The sequence below is a fragment of the Ochotona curzoniae genome, unplaced genomic scaffold (genome assembly GCF_017591425.1).
Source record: "Ochotona curzoniae isolate NIBS_2020 unplaced genomic scaffold, NIBS_Ocur_1.0 contig_64, whole genome shotgun sequence".
Lineage (NCBI taxonomy): Eukaryota > Metazoa > Chordata > Mammalia > Lagomorpha > Ochotonidae > Ochotona > Ochotona curzoniae.
The window spans coordinates 40,989,439-41,004,714 of NW_024466502.1; the positions used below are offsets into that span (position 1 = coordinate 40,989,439).

The window sequence follows — 15,276 nt, forward strand, 5'->3', positions numbered from 1 at the left end:
TGCACCCTGGTTGAACCAGGTGTCAGCATTCCGAGGGACTAATAAAACTTCCAAGATTTAACCTCAACCTTCTGAGTTTTTTCCTTTATATTGTTTACATTTTATTACACTCTACTTCTGATAGATTTGCAGCGATTGGTACCAGGATACTATAAATTTAATGGTTAAATGTTGGTAAGCAGCACAGTTGTTAATAAGCATTTTAATTTCATGTTTAAGCGTATTTTCCCAGTGGCCATTGTCTGTTGGAGAACTAAATGCCCCCACAGCATTTAAGCTGACTAGGTTTCACCTTTCAGGTCCTGGTGGTCATTACCACCAGCGAATCAAGTTGACAGCGCTGTCAGCTAATCCCATAGGAGCAAATGCCTTCTGGAGTAAGGCACCAATCAGCTTATCAAAGTAATTCAAAAGTATTTTTGAAAGCACTTTCCATTCTGGGAAAGTGGTGGGCACTACTTAGCTTTGTGATGAATGGATAGTATTGTAAGGGTTTATTACCTCTCAGTCTCTCCCATTTTATTTCATTCCCGGGCTCTGAGACTTGACAACTTACTTTTCCCTCTTCTGTGTTTAGTGAGCACCTGGCTGGCATATACTTAGCATTCAAACACCAAAGGTAGGAAAATCTTTGCTATTCAAAGACCACATGTGTGAGCATCATTTGGGAGCTTGTGAAAAAGGCAGATGCGACCCTCTCTGAGAGCTCCTGGTTGGGAATCTGCATTTTACTCCAGATGACTCATGCACAATGAAGACAAACACTAGAAGAAATGAATCAGTGATGGCCAAGTATTCTGGCTGACGGAAAATCCAGGTTGAAAGATAATGAAAACCTCAAATGTCAAAGAGTAACCAAGCTGATGGAGAGCATCAGAAGCTTTGATATGATGCCTAAGAGTTTTGTGATGCAATGGCCCTAAACTCCAACCACAGTAAAAAGAAATTATCAGGGGAAAAGATGCCTAAATTGGAGATGGGCAGAGATTCCCTCCGCCTCTGCAAAGTGATGCTGGGCATGGACTGGAAGATCCTTCCGGGAGTAGGGACCTTCAAACCTTTGACTAGGCTACTTTCCAACCCTGTGGGAAGAGAACTCTTAACAGCCAAAGACAGGTTGCAATATAAATGAATTATAAAAGGCACATTTTTCTGAGTCAACTTTAATATCTTGCTAGTTCCCTCAGTAGTTAATGCATTACATCATTGGTATACTTTCACTGTATATAACTAAGACAGTCACAATTTCACCATTCTTGTGTTCTTTAACAACTAGTGAACAGCAATGTTCCTCAAAGGTGGGCCCAGGCCAGTCATCTCTAAATGTGGGGCTGGGCTACAGAATCACAGACCCCGGCCGAAATTTAATCCGATCTCTATCTCTACATCTTTGTATGTATGTTGGTATGTATGTATGTATCTCATAGGTTGGTGGGGGAATTGAAACAAACTGGAAAGGTGTTTTCTCTTCTTCCTTTATGTGTATAGGGATACTCAGTCTTGGGTTTTAGAACAGCAGATGGAATACAAGTGAGCCATGAGCACTGAGTCTAAGGTTTAGGTGGGCTCTAATATTCTTACAGAAGGGTTTGTAAAGGGACAATAAAAGGAGAGATTTCATATTTCCAGAAAGAGGAAAAAAAAAGAGGTTACAGAATACTATTCTTTCCAAAGAAACAAGGACACACACTCAATGAATGGGGCATTTATATACTTAGATACTCTTTTTTCTTAAATGTTCATTTTTATTCAGTTGAAAGGCAGCAACACACACACACACACACACACACACACACACACACACACTACCACCTGCCTGTTTATTCACTAAACACACACAAAGGCTGAGGCTGGGCCAGACTAAAGACCAGAGCTAAAAGATAACCCAGATCTCCCATACAGACAGTAGGAAGCTAATAGCTTGAGCCAACATTGTTGTTTTTGAAGGTGCACATTGTCATAAAGCTGAAATGGAGTGGAGTTGGGACTTGAAACAGGCACTTGGATATGCAATCCTGGCTTCCCAGAGGGAATCCAAACTGCTACATTCAATATCTGCCTCAGCAGAACTAATCGCTGGCTTGGATCATAGCTGGGAACTTCTTACACAGTATAGTCACTTACTAACCAAGTAGGTTGGGAATTCCAAGAGAATGGAGGTATCCCCCAAAGTTCATGTTTCCCTACATGTGTCTCCATTTTCTGGCTGCTCAATTAATCACCTATTAATCAAGTAGCAGATCAGATAAGAGGGTAGACAACATGTTAAACATTCTCCTCTGACCCCAGCTTCCACCAAATATACACACATCTCCCCAGCTACTGAGTATCAACAAAAGTAAGAAAACTAAGGGTTTGGGGATACCAAAAATATACTGATTATTCCTGCTTTTGGGTGAAGCAAAAATGATGCTAGATGACATGGCCTATCTTGCCGCTCTGGAGGTCAACAACTCCTAAGGAAGGGGAATTCTTGAACAGGCTCCCTCACCCTAAAAACGAAGCCTAGTTTGTACTTAATGGGATTTCTACTTGGCTCATCTCATGCTTCAGTTTCACTTTCACAGAAACGGAAACACTGAGCACCACACCGGTCCCTTCCACTCTGTCCTCCCTCCAGCAGACTGACACTAGGTCATTCCAAATGCCACTCAGGGTCCAGGAATGTCTCACCAGGGAAGCTTGGTCAGGTCCTCACCTGATGCAGAGGAAACTCTTGATGCCATCACGTGAAGCAAGGCTGTGTTTCAAAGGGGGCGGGAGGGGACATGTACATGGAACCTGCTCATTGCCCTTATCCAAAGCCGCTCTCCCGTGAGTGCGGTATAATCCTTCCTTACTGTCTAATCAATCTACTTCTTCCCCCACAGTCCAGACGCACGCTTTCTCCAGGGGAGGACGAAGGCCTGTGTCAGCCACATGGAAATTCATTATCTCATCTGCCTGGTGCCACTGTTTCCAATAAAGTGTAATTATGGTGCTATTGAGCTCCTTCTCACTTTTGCCAAGCCAGGCTATACACTTTAGGGTGAGAGCAGTTACTTCCCAGTCAGTCTTCATTAAGCTCAATTGTCTCAAAACAATATCTATTGAATCACCAGGAGACCTGCTCATTGTCTTTTTCAGAATGTGTGCTAATGGAACAGACACTGGTGCCTCCCTGAGTTCAGGAAGCCAAGCGGCCAGGGAACTGGGGTGACTTGATCCCATGAGATGGTGCCCCTCTCACTCAGGCCCTGCCCTGGCCAGCTGACTTTCTCTCCCAGGTCAGCACTTGGCACTTCTCACCTTTAGCAGTAGGATTGTCATACATATGTGATTATGGTGCCTCACTATTGTGGGTGGCAAGGGCAGAGTGATTTGGTTGTGGCTCCACCTCTCAAGATGCCTCACTCTGGGCCAGAGCAGGGTTTTGTGGGCTGTTTGCTTTCCTTCCACCAGGGCTGAGTATGGTGCTGGTCATACAGTAATAATGCCCATCAGCTGCTTCTGGAGTGACTGCCAAGACGGCCATGCTTGTATCACCTTCACATACATCCAGTCTCACCCTGAGACGGCACTAGCCAAAGACTCAGTAAGTTCACAAGTCCACACAACTGAAGAACAAGATGCATTAATGCACCAAGACTCTACTTTGCACCTGCAAGATTTTCACACTAGCAGGGACAAAGACAGCCTTGTGGGTTATGATAAAGACTTTGCTTATACAGATTTTTGTAGAATAAAGCTGATTATTCAAACAGAAATGGTGAGAGTGAAAAGTACAATGGGAAGTGGGGTGCTGGAGGGATGTGTCTGTAATAAACCAAAAACAGTAAGATTTCTCAGGGGGAGGGAAAGAGATCAAATCCAATTAAGTATTTTCAGATTGCATTTGCCCTTCCTCTCGTACGCACGTTTCTTTACCTTGGGTCTCGACTGCATTTTATATCCTCACATCGATGAAACCATCTTCAGGGCAGCAGTTTCTCAGCTCCTCCTGCCTGGTGTGTTAACGTTATAAGGAACACAGGGTGGGTTTCCTCTTCGAGGCAACCAATTTCCTAAGCAATTAAATGCTGCTAATTTTCCAAACTCTGTGCTTGACTTGAAATAGTCAAGCTTGATATTACCTGACTCTTGCCTAAGACATACCCTCTGCTGGTTCATTCTACTGTAACAGCCATCTATTAAAATTTCCAATCTGTTCTCTCCTCAAGGGATCACACAGCACTTGGCAGAGGTGCAGCTTCCGAATTCGGTAAATTATACTCCTCTATATAAATATATATTTTTGAAATGGCAAGGCTTGCAAATTGCTTTACCAAACTGACATTCCAATCTGCTATCTTCTGGAAAGGAGTGGCGAATGCCATCCACCTCACATAAGCATAGACACTTCTGTGTCCATTTGTTAAAAATAGCAATTTCAATGCCAAACTTACAAGACAGTCCTTTATGAGGCCACAGGTCAAAGTTCTCTCACTGCTAGGTGTGCATACAATTAAATGCAGTTCAGTGCATGTAGATCATAAAATAATATCACACCACACACTGGACATTCAGGAAAACAAAATGCTGTGTTCCAGGGAACAGTCATACCTAAGAACATTGCTCTTTCTCATTTGAGTCACTCCTTACGGTTTCTGGGCTGAACAATAAAGTCAGAGTCTGTCCAAATTTGCATTGTAGATGCTTTTTGTTAAAGGGACAGCCACAGACTGTGTATCTGCACGTGTGAAACATGCCTTCTCAGAATGAGAGCATCAGCAAGAAACGGTAGAAGAATTTCTGGGGCAACTGCAGGTGAACAGTGCTTGGGTGGATGGGGGAGTGTCCAAGGTCAGGCCTGGGATGAGGGCTGGAGTTCACAAGCTGCCTTTCAAGCCTAGAATGTCAGTTTCCTAACTCCCTAACCTAGGCGTTGGCCAGCTTTTCATACACGGATTAGAATGAAAACTTCCAACCCACTTGACATGCTGCCATCAATAGCACCTACTCTGCAGAACACTGGAAGGATCGGTCCCAGCCTCCTCCCACCAGCCATCTGTTGTGCCTTCTCCACCACTCACAGTGGCCTCCAGGATTTTCCCAGAATCACTGTGTTCCAGATACGCAGCTTCATTGTCCAGTGCCTGCCTATTTCTAAGTGTCTTTATTCCTAGAGTGCAGTCTCTAACTAGACTGCCGCTGTGCTCCTTCTGCTTCTGGGGAAAAAAAGACTTATCCTGCAATGTTCAGATTCTGTCTGCTCTGTGAAGATTTTCTTGATGCCTTCATAACCATTTGCCCTTATCCCAGTGTTTCGGAAGCAGGCTGTACACACCTGGGTTGGCAGTCTCAGCACTCACTTTGTAGTATAGTCAAATGTTTACTCACAGGCACCTGCATGGCCTAGCAAGTGTGAACTGAGCTCTCTCAGTAAATCCAGACAGCATGCAACAACCTGTGGAGGTCTGCCCATCACTTACCTTTGAAATACCTAGATGTCACTCGGCTCATGCAACTTTTGTCAAGTACAAAACTTCATTCTCTGTCTCTGTCTCTCTCTCACACACACACAAACTGTCCTATCCTCCAAACCCAGCATCCTTCCAGGCATCACTGACTCCCCTGCAACAGGTGTTTTAGCCTCCACTTGTCAAACACACAAGAAAGGATGAAACACCAGCTTCTCTGTGGGTAGCCACCCTCGCAGGTGTGGAAAGTGTCACTTTAATCACATCTTTGAAGACAGGAATCCTAGTGTAGGCATCTTCTGCCACCTGCCATGGACCTCAGTATAGTATCCAAAGTGTATTAGGAAGGACCTGCAAATTCTCAGCAAGGCTCCAAGGAATCCTGGGCTGCCCGGGGCAGCTATGCTTGCTCGGCTCACCCTAGGATGCTGGGGTTAGTCGACAGCCACCTGCCTTTGGGTTTAGCACTGCCCACCCTCTGCCTGGCATTCAGTGAGTTGGGGTGAATGACACTGCACAAACAAGGAGCACAGGGGTGCCATCGCGGGAGACAGTTGGAGCTTTGCACCAACTACGAGGCAGCAATCTAGGTGTCTGCAGGTTTCAGGTGATGCCTGTTGACACGAGCATACAGAGGAGAAAAGCAGCTCTGGATTTAGAGCCAGGGGATCCCTGTATGTCTCCTACAGCAGGTCATGGCTAACAGGATGGGAGGAAGTCAGGCCAGGGCCGTCCTACCTTTTAGCTTTTCTGCCAGCAGGGCAGCCTCGTGCTCTGAGTAGTGCATGATGGCTGGAGGCGATGGCGGCCGCAGCCGGTCCTCCTCCAGCTTGCGCCTGTGCCGCTCTTCACGCGCACGCATCCGCTGCTTGCACTCCCATTCATAGAAGTCGTCCCTGGCCTGCGCAAAGTCCACATGGAGGCGGCCTGAGTCCTTCTTGTCGGTGCTGGAACCTAATCGCATCCGGTAACCTGAAACCAGCAGAAAGTTTGGTCATGGCACCCTGACTCCAGAGCTACCCTGATTTGCCCCAGGCCTTCAAGGTGCTGGCTAAGTGTCCTTCCCAATGAAAGCCATGTTTACCATAGGTGCGGATGAGTTACCCTTGCCTGGAGCAATTGTGAAACATGAAGCTACACCTGTTACAGATGGGAGGCTGAACCTACCCTGGGCGATTCTGAGGGCGCCCCTTAAGTTCCAAACCACTACACCTGCCGAAGGTCTCAAGACAACGGGCAATTATCATCACAACTCCTTCTCTTTGGCTGCTAAGAAGCTCAGAAACATTTTTGGCTGGTTCCTTTTGTTTGCTTCCTCTCTATTCTTGCATGGCTTTGATTTTCTGTTTCCCATTTATTGTGACTCTAGTGCAGAAGCCCTCTTAAACTCCACTTAAAAAGATGTACGCGTAAATAAAGGATGTTTATGATGTTTAAAAAGAGCGACAACACACATTCCAGAACAACTCACTCAGAGGCTACCACTCCCTTCTCCCAGAAAATGCTGTCTCCTGATTCTTTGGCTCTCTCAGCAGCTTGCGAAAGCCACAATTACCAGGGCAATTTTGTAATGCTGCTTTATTTCCACTTATCCTCTCGGACACGCAGGAGAGTATTTCACCTTCAATCAAGAGGCCTCACTGCTGCCTGCTACTGCAGCCTGGCAGCACCTCATCTGGCATGCAGCACCACACAAATTGTCCATGCAATCTTTGAAGGCCACAGGAGCCCCTTGCAAGAGCCCAGAGCAAGATCAGAAAAAAAAAGTCCTGTAAATCTTTGGGGGATTTGCTGTGAGCTGCCTAACTCCTAAAGATTAGGAGCAAAAACATGATCTGAGGAATCAACAGAGAACTGAAACCAGCCAGCCAGCCTAGTTTCAAATGAAGTAGCGTGGACTTTGAGGTCGTTCTTCAGTTTGGGGTACTCGGATTCTCAGAGCATAAATGCAGGTCCCAGCAGGAACATGGCTGCCAGAGGAGACAGCACAAAATAAGCACTTTTGCTGTGTAGAGCTTTGCAAATGAGATACAACTGTAAAATGGCTAGGGTACGCTTCACTCGTGTTCAAGATCTCATGGTAGATTTCGATGATCCGCTTAGCACTTTGAGTTAAAGCATGGTGAAAAAGCCTTGCTTTTCCCCAGTAGGGCACTTCATACCTTTGAAACACTGTAAGGAAGACACACATCTCACTTCGGATCCCTCCAAAGCCACTGACCCCTTCTCCAGTGTTATCTGAACGTGAAAAGATATAGCAGTACCAATCAAAAGCCAACTATGTCCTCACAGTTGAACAGGATTAATGCTCAAGCCAAACGTGTCTTGGGTGTGTGCCATGCTGATGCATACATAACAGCAGGTGGAGGCTGGCCAGGCATCCCACCAAGTCCAAGTCACATAGCCTGCACACATTTGGAGAGTCACTTTCCAAACATTTCCCCTTCTAGAAGCGGCCTCTCTTTCACAAAACATCATCATTAAGGCCTTAAAAGAGACCCTGATGAAGCTGAGACTAAAATTAGCTCCGCCTTCCACGTGAATGCCATCCTAAAATTAGACAGGCCTTCCTTCCAGCTGGGCTTGGGCTAGCAAGTGCTGGCAGGCAGGAGAGGCAGCCTTCCTTCCTGCCTGCCCCTCCAATTAATCTGCCTTTCAGACAGCCCAGGACCAATGCTGCAGTCTCTGGAAGGGGTTCAAGGAAGAGCTGGGAGGCTTTCCTCCACTCCTAGGCAAGGAGATCAGAGGTGAGACCTTTGCTGCCATCTCCTCATGCTCCAATGGGGCAGACCCAGGATCCATGGCAGCCTTGCTGAGAGAAGCAGAATCATCAGGGCCCAGGCTGGGTGAAGCACAGCATTTAAGCACAGCATCAAATAAAGGGCTACTTTCTATATGCTTCAATCTCATGATCCTTCTCAGAGTCTCATGGGACTTCTGAGTGGGACTCGACCTTGTTAGATTAGTTGGGTTAGAGTGGAAAAGGAGCTCTGATCTACCATTACTCTCCATCTGAATCAGGTGGAACGGTTTTATTTCTGAGCCATAAACTGGAGCCCAGGTCCTGAGAGCAGTGCCCAGGGAAACAAGAATCAGTTCCTCCTCAGGCTAACATTGTTCAAAACTAGCCACTAACAGACTGGCTCATGCATTACAGGTGCCCTGTAACACCAACTGAGTGATTCCTCCCAACAAGCCTACAAGGGAGTGCTGTTGACTCTTTCCATTCTGCAGATGGGAGGAGGAAGGTTGGCAGACAGGTTAGGTAGACCAAGGCAGGGAGAAATCTCCTGCCATGTACTCACCAGAATCTCCAACTGTCTAGTGGTTATCTGTGTGCTATAAATTGTCTAGCGCATGCTTTGTCTCCATCTCTCCATTTTGGAAATGCTTTCAGACATTTAACAAATGACTCACCTGTGATCCACTGTCTTCTTTACTGGCACCAACTGCCCTTTCTCCTATCAAAGTCTGCCCTGCTGGCTTGCCACTGGAAGAGGTGCAGTACTTGGGACCCCAGAGTCCTTCCTCCAGGAGGTCACTCTAAGAGACATCCTCTCTCTGAGCAGCAGCTGTTGACTCTGCTGTAACCACCGGCCAGCTGGAATTAGCTTTGGGGATGGTGACTTACAGTGTTACTGCAGTAAGCCTTTTGAAGCTCTCTGCTTCATGTTCTAACTCAGGGAAGTCTATGGTTTGGGCACAACCTCAGAATGTTGGGATGAAAAACAGTAAACCTGGCAGTGAAGCACAGATTTTTTGTTGTTGTTGTTTTCCCACCTTCCTCCATTAGCTTCAAGAGTAAGGAGGTGGAATACTGAGAGTGATGATCTGAGGACTGTAGCTGGAGCACGTGCAGGTAGAACAAAACTTAGAATGCAAAACTATGGCCTTCCAAAACCACACACCACCAGTCAGTATTAGCCTTGTAAGATTTAAGTCTGGCAAACGCCTCAGTGATGGACTCTACAAGCTTGCTTCAATGTTAATGGAATGGCAAATAGCATCAGGCCCGAATTCAACATTTAACAAAAACTGGCACCAAGGAACAAGGCTGGGCTGGGAGTAGGATCACTGAACTACCCAATGCTGAGTGCCATAGTGAACCTCCTTCTGAGGAACGTGGAACTAACTGCTCTCCCACGGGGAATTCTTGCTTTCGTACTCTAGGGTCTAGAAGGTGAATCCACCTTCTGGAAAAGAAAATCTGTTCTGAGCCAGTCCTTCACTCCCCATGCCCAAGAGGTTGACATCCAGTAATAATAATAATGGCACTCAGTATTCATGATAAACCTTCTCCTCTAATAAGCACTCCAGAGCATTAATTAGAAACACAAAGGAATTTCTGAAGACTGGTGGTGGAAAACCTGAGGAGAGGTACGCATTTGCAGATTTTCATAGTACTTCTGGCAGCCAAGAGAAGAGGCACAATGCCTCCCTTTTCAGTCCCAGACTTTGAGGACTTTATTCTGTCATTAAAGCAAAAGGGGATACATGCTTATATTAACATCACAAAGCAAACAGGATGCCTGGAAAAACCCCTAAAGGGATGCAAAGTACCAGAAAGGTAAATGGCTTTATCCACCATGAATTCCTCTGCAAAGCGGATGTGGCAAAAGTTCTTCTTGCTCTTCCGGATGGCTGTGATGTCACCGCACTGCTCAAAGACCTCTTGGATAATTTCCTCAGTTGCATTTTCAGGCAATCCTCCCACAAACACGGTCTTGCACCCAGGAGGTCGTTCTCTTGTGGACGGAGGTGGGAGATCTGGTAATCATAGCAGAGCAGAGAGTTTTGTCCTGCATGCCTTGGGGTTTCTTCCTCGGGTCCCCAACAAAAGGTAGCCTTGCTGGGCAGCATGCTCCAGCCCGAGCCTGGCTCGGTTTCTGTGCCAACTCACCTTTGTCCCAGGCCTGGCTTACTGGCTTTCCCACCCTACTTCCTCTGCCCACCCCTACCAACCTCTGCTAAGTATATTCATTTGTACAGCAAGGGGCTATACTTGTCTGCAAACAATGAGCATGTGTGCGTGCAAGTCACACAGAAGCCGGAATATGGGGAGAGCAGGGAACTTCAACTACAAGACGTGGTGAAATGACAACATGATGAAGAACCTCGGCTTGCTCTTGGCTTTGTCTTGGTGCCAGATAAAGAAGCAGCAAGGTAGCCAGCAACAGGGGAGGCACAACCCAGGGAAGCCACACAATACTTACTTGGCTGTGAAACACCGCGCCTGAAAAAACACTTTGTTATTATTAACATTTAAATGCGCACACTATTAAATGTAGGGGAGGCTGCACAAAAAGATAAAAGTGCACATTGTCACAACATTTTACCTAGTTTATATGTAGATTACTAAAGCAATCTCCTGAAAAGTCCACTTCAAAGAGAATACACTTGATTAATAGGAATTAAAAAAAAAATCCTAGCTTCAGAAACCCAAACACTTAGTATCTGGGGCTAAATTAAGAAAAAAAAAGGCCCATTGGCTTCATCAATTATATGTGTCCTTCAAGCAAATGCAATTTGGTCCAGAAATTCTGGGAAGCAGGTTGCCCCCGCCTCCATATTGCTAGCTGCCAAATTAATTCCATTTGCTATCCAGCAAAGCACATTTTAGAATTTTTCTCCCACACATGTGAAGACGGATGCAATGGCTTCTATATTTCACAACAGGTTCTGTAGCAAATTGTAGGAAAAAAGAAAGATTCTCAATGATCTTTCCTTGTATTGCATGGGGTTTCACGGAGTTGATCATTCAGCTCCTGGATAGACCCTTGGGCACATGTGTACACGTGTTCTATCCAGTGACAGAGGCGTTCCATAGAATGCACTCTTCCTCTGTACAGTTTTCTATGAGCCATACCTCAGTATGAGTGCAATGTTATTTCCAGTTTTCAAAAAGAAAAGGGGGTGTAAGATGTGAGCCAGTGCTTCTGCTCAGTGTTACCTACTTGGATTCTGAGGGAACAGAGTACAGCTCTTGCAGTGGATGATTTCTTTGACCACAGCCACCTCGGTTGGTGGAGGTGGTGGGACTAGCCCCAGGCCTGGGATCATTGGGTTGATGGGGGTGATTCCAGTCATCATGTTGAGGCTTGGATCAAAGCCTGGGACACAGATTGAGTCTGCAAAGAACACAGGATGAGATTATGGTTGGGTAATCTTAAATCTGTTGTCGTTTTTGTTGTTGCTGTTTTCTCATAAAATTTATTTGATTTTTACATTTTCTATTTTTTTCAGGAATTGCTCCTGGCATAAGATACAGCATTACTGAAAATTAATTCAGAAGAAGAGAGAGAGAGAGTGAGAGAAAAAAGACAAACCTAAACTTACATGAAAAAGGAAATTATGTTACTTAAAATACTAACACAGCAGAACTGAACACAGCGTGTTAATGTGTAAAACCATGCACCGTGAAGCTTCCCTATTACCATGAATGCCACTTTCTGTTTCTTCACGTCCTGTGTTGTTTACATTGCCTTATGACCCAGAATGTGGAGAGAATATCATTTAATATTGAAGTGCCCTACGAATTTAATAGTGAACTTGTTTTTATAACAGGAGTCTTCTTAGCCAAGTGACCTACATTTGGGAAAGTTTAATATATATGTACATACTTTATAAGGATGCATTCAAATCCTACCTAACTTATTTCTCCTGGGGTACATGGGGAGCAGGGAAGGGCAATGACTGATTATAATTACCATGTCGTAGATATGTACAGGCATGAAATTGGCTATGTATATTTCTTAATTCTTTGGCTAATCACACTTCTTTCTTATAATTCAATCAACAAACCATTAGCCCATCCTCCTGAAATCTGTATGACTTTAAAAAAAAATGAAAGCAAACGAAAAGGGCACAGAAAGCATCAACTTTTCAGCAGAAATATAGAATTGTTTTTCAGCATGATGATGAAGTAATTCCAAAGGTTATATACAAGAGTTTATTATTTTAAAAACAAGATAATAGATAAAAGTGTCGGTGAAGACATGGAATAAAGGGAACCCTTAGAGATTGTCAGCATAAGTGTAAATTGATATAGCAGCCATTGTGCAAAATAGAGAGTTTCTGAAAAATGATCCAACAATGTCACCATTAAGCATATAGCAAACACAATGAAATCAAAGATAACATGGTCATTTCCATGTTCAATGTATTTGCAAAAGTCAAGATATGCAATCACCTATGTGCTTCTCAATAGATAAATGGATTAAGAAAATGTGGTATATGTAGACAGTAAAATACAACTTGCCCATACTAAGGAAGGGATTTTATTTTCTGACAATGTGAATGAAACTGGAGGACACACTGTTGGGTAAAATAGGCCAGGCACAGAGTGCCAAACACTGCATGATCTCACTCATATGTGGACTCTAAAAGTTGATCTCATGGAAGCACAGGACAGGGTAGAATGGTGGCTAGTAGAGGCTGGGGAATTTAATGGGGATAGAGAGTTGGGAAAATATTGGCTAAAGGCTACATAATTACAATTTGACAGGAGGATTAAATTAAGAGATCTTTTGTACATGTGGCCATAAGTAATGGCGCTATTGTATACTTTTCTATTTTTATTTACATGAAAGGCAGAGAGAGGCGTACACACAGGGAGATCGTCCATCTATCTGTTGGTTCACTTTCCAAATGCTGTAACAGCCAGGCTGGCTGTAGCTGAAGGGCAGGAGCCATGCAATCAATGCAGGTTTTCCACAGGGACTGCAGGAACTCAAGCACCTGAGCAAGCACCTGCTATCTCCCAGGGTGCACAGTAACAGGAAGCTAGATTAGAAGACGAGGCAGGACTCAAACCTAGGTACTCTGACATGGGATGCTGTAGATCCAAGTGATGTCTTGACCATTATACCTGACCCAGATACTATATTCTTGAAACACACAAAAACAATATATCAGTATTCTCACCACAAAAAGAAATGTTAACTGAGAAGTTGTACATTTTCTTATGAGCAAGATTTGGTCAATCTACAATTTACAAGAATTTCCAAGAAATCTTGTTGCATTCAAGAAGCCTATGTCATCTTAATCCATAAATTAAAACTTACAAAAATTAACACCTTGCTAAGGAGAGAGGGTGATGTTGAAACACTGTACTGAGTTTCTGGTGCAGACATAGGGGCTTTCTTCTCCTGAGAGTTTTTCTGTTTGTAGAAAACATCCCCCCCCCCCCCATGCATAGGCTACACTATTTGCTTAACCTAAGTTGCAAGGTAAGTACAGGGTCAGGTGATAGGACCGCTATACCCTCTGTTCACTAAGAAACTCCAGAGGATGTAGAAGGTGTGTCCCACACCTTTCCTTCCTGGGATGGGATGCTCTGGTGCATTGCTCCAGCTAATATGGACATTTCTACTCCTTTTCTGGGTTGAATGGAATCAAATGTGTGATGTTCATACCCACCCTGAAGAAGAAATGGGTCCCATTTTCTAGAAAGTATACAACTGTAACCTCTGTAAAACGAGGGTCTTTTTTCCCCCAACTGTAAATGTAAATGCAAAATATGTGTGTGTGTGTGTGTGTGTGTGTGTGTACATTCTAGATCCTCCCTCTATAATATTGATTCTCAGTTTCTTCTGTAACATGGGGCTATGTGATTGAGTGACTCCTCTGAGTACCAGCATTCCAAAACTCAAAAAACATCAAAGCTTAGAAGTGACTAGAATAAGATTCACACTCTGGTTATTCATCAAATTCTCAAAAATTCTGACAGGCATTATTCCTATTTTATGGTAAAAGAAACTGAGAATAAAAACAGTTAAGTGAAGGGCCTGGACTGTGGTCTAACAGGCTATACTTCCTCTAATGGTATGGGCATCCCATATGGTTCAAGTCCCAGCTGCTCCACTTCCCATCCAGCTCCCTGCTAACAGCCTGGGAAAGCCATGGAGAACAGGCCAAGTTCTTGGGCCCCTGCACCCATGTGGCAGATCTGGAAAAAGCTCCTGGTTTCAGACTGGCTCAGCTCTGGCCATTGAGGCCATTTGGGGAGTGAATAAGCAGGTGGGAGAACCCTCTCTCCTCTTTGTAACTCCACCTCGCAAATAAAATAAAAATAAATCTGTGAAAGAAAAGCAGTTCAGTGAAAATTTTCATACTGCATAAAGCAAACACATGGCAGAGCCAGAACTAGGCCCAGTTCCCTGGCTCCATGTTTATACAGTTGAGTACACATGGGACTATTTCAAAACTTTCCACTTTGGATGACCCAACCTGATCATTCACCTAACACATTTCACTACTTCTAAACATTTACTTTGTCTCCCAAATAGAAAACAATTCACAGATTTTCCTGCTGATCCAGATGCTAAGAGCACATCATACTGCAAGATGGAGTGACTTTCAGCATCGTGATCATTTGTTTAACATCTGGGCATCTGAGGTGAACACATCAGAAGCAGAAACATGAACAGTGGGAATGCTGGCCTGCCTCTGCCTCTGTTCTATCTCACACTGTACAGGAGCCTCGTCTGTGTCTTCCCTGGCCTGGCCCTCACTGCTGGTTTCCAACCCAGGATAATTTAAGGCTGAAATCTGTTAGGATTGCAGACCATGGAATAAGAGCTCTGTGAAAAAACAGATGTTTTCTTACAAAGGAGATGAGAAGCTCAGAGCTTGCATTCTCTGTTAATTGTAAGAGAATTCTGTTTTCTTTCTGAAGGCCAAATAAATACATCATGTTGTCAGAAGTGGGGACAAAAAGACACTGTTCTTGAGCAGAAAATTTTACTCTATACCAAGTGTTACTTTGCTTTCCACAATGAAGTGGAGAGGTTATGAGGCTGAATGCAATCTGCATGGTGAGAGCAGTAACTTGAAAACA

The 15,276-nt window shown here is 44.4% G+C and overlaps 1 protein-coding gene across 2 annotated transcripts in view; it reads right to left on the reverse strand.

Moving 5' to 3' along the window:
* ENOX1 (ecto-NOX disulfide-thiol exchanger 1) overlaps positions 1-15,276 on the reverse strand; it is a 190,270-nt gene that overhangs the window by 120,795 nt on the left and 54,199 nt on the right. For both annotated transcript variants that reach the window (XM_040991043.1, XM_040991044.1), the window contains exons 2-4: positions 11,393-11,566; positions 9,999-10,205; positions 6,177-6,410 (exon numbers count right to left, since the gene is read on the reverse strand). In XM_040991043.1, the coding sequence (XP_040846977.1) occupies positions 6,177-6,410; positions 9,999-10,205; positions 11,393-11,566 (615 nt within the window). The remainder of the gene's footprint in view (positions 1-6,176; positions 6,411-9,998; positions 10,206-11,392; positions 11,567-15,276) is intronic.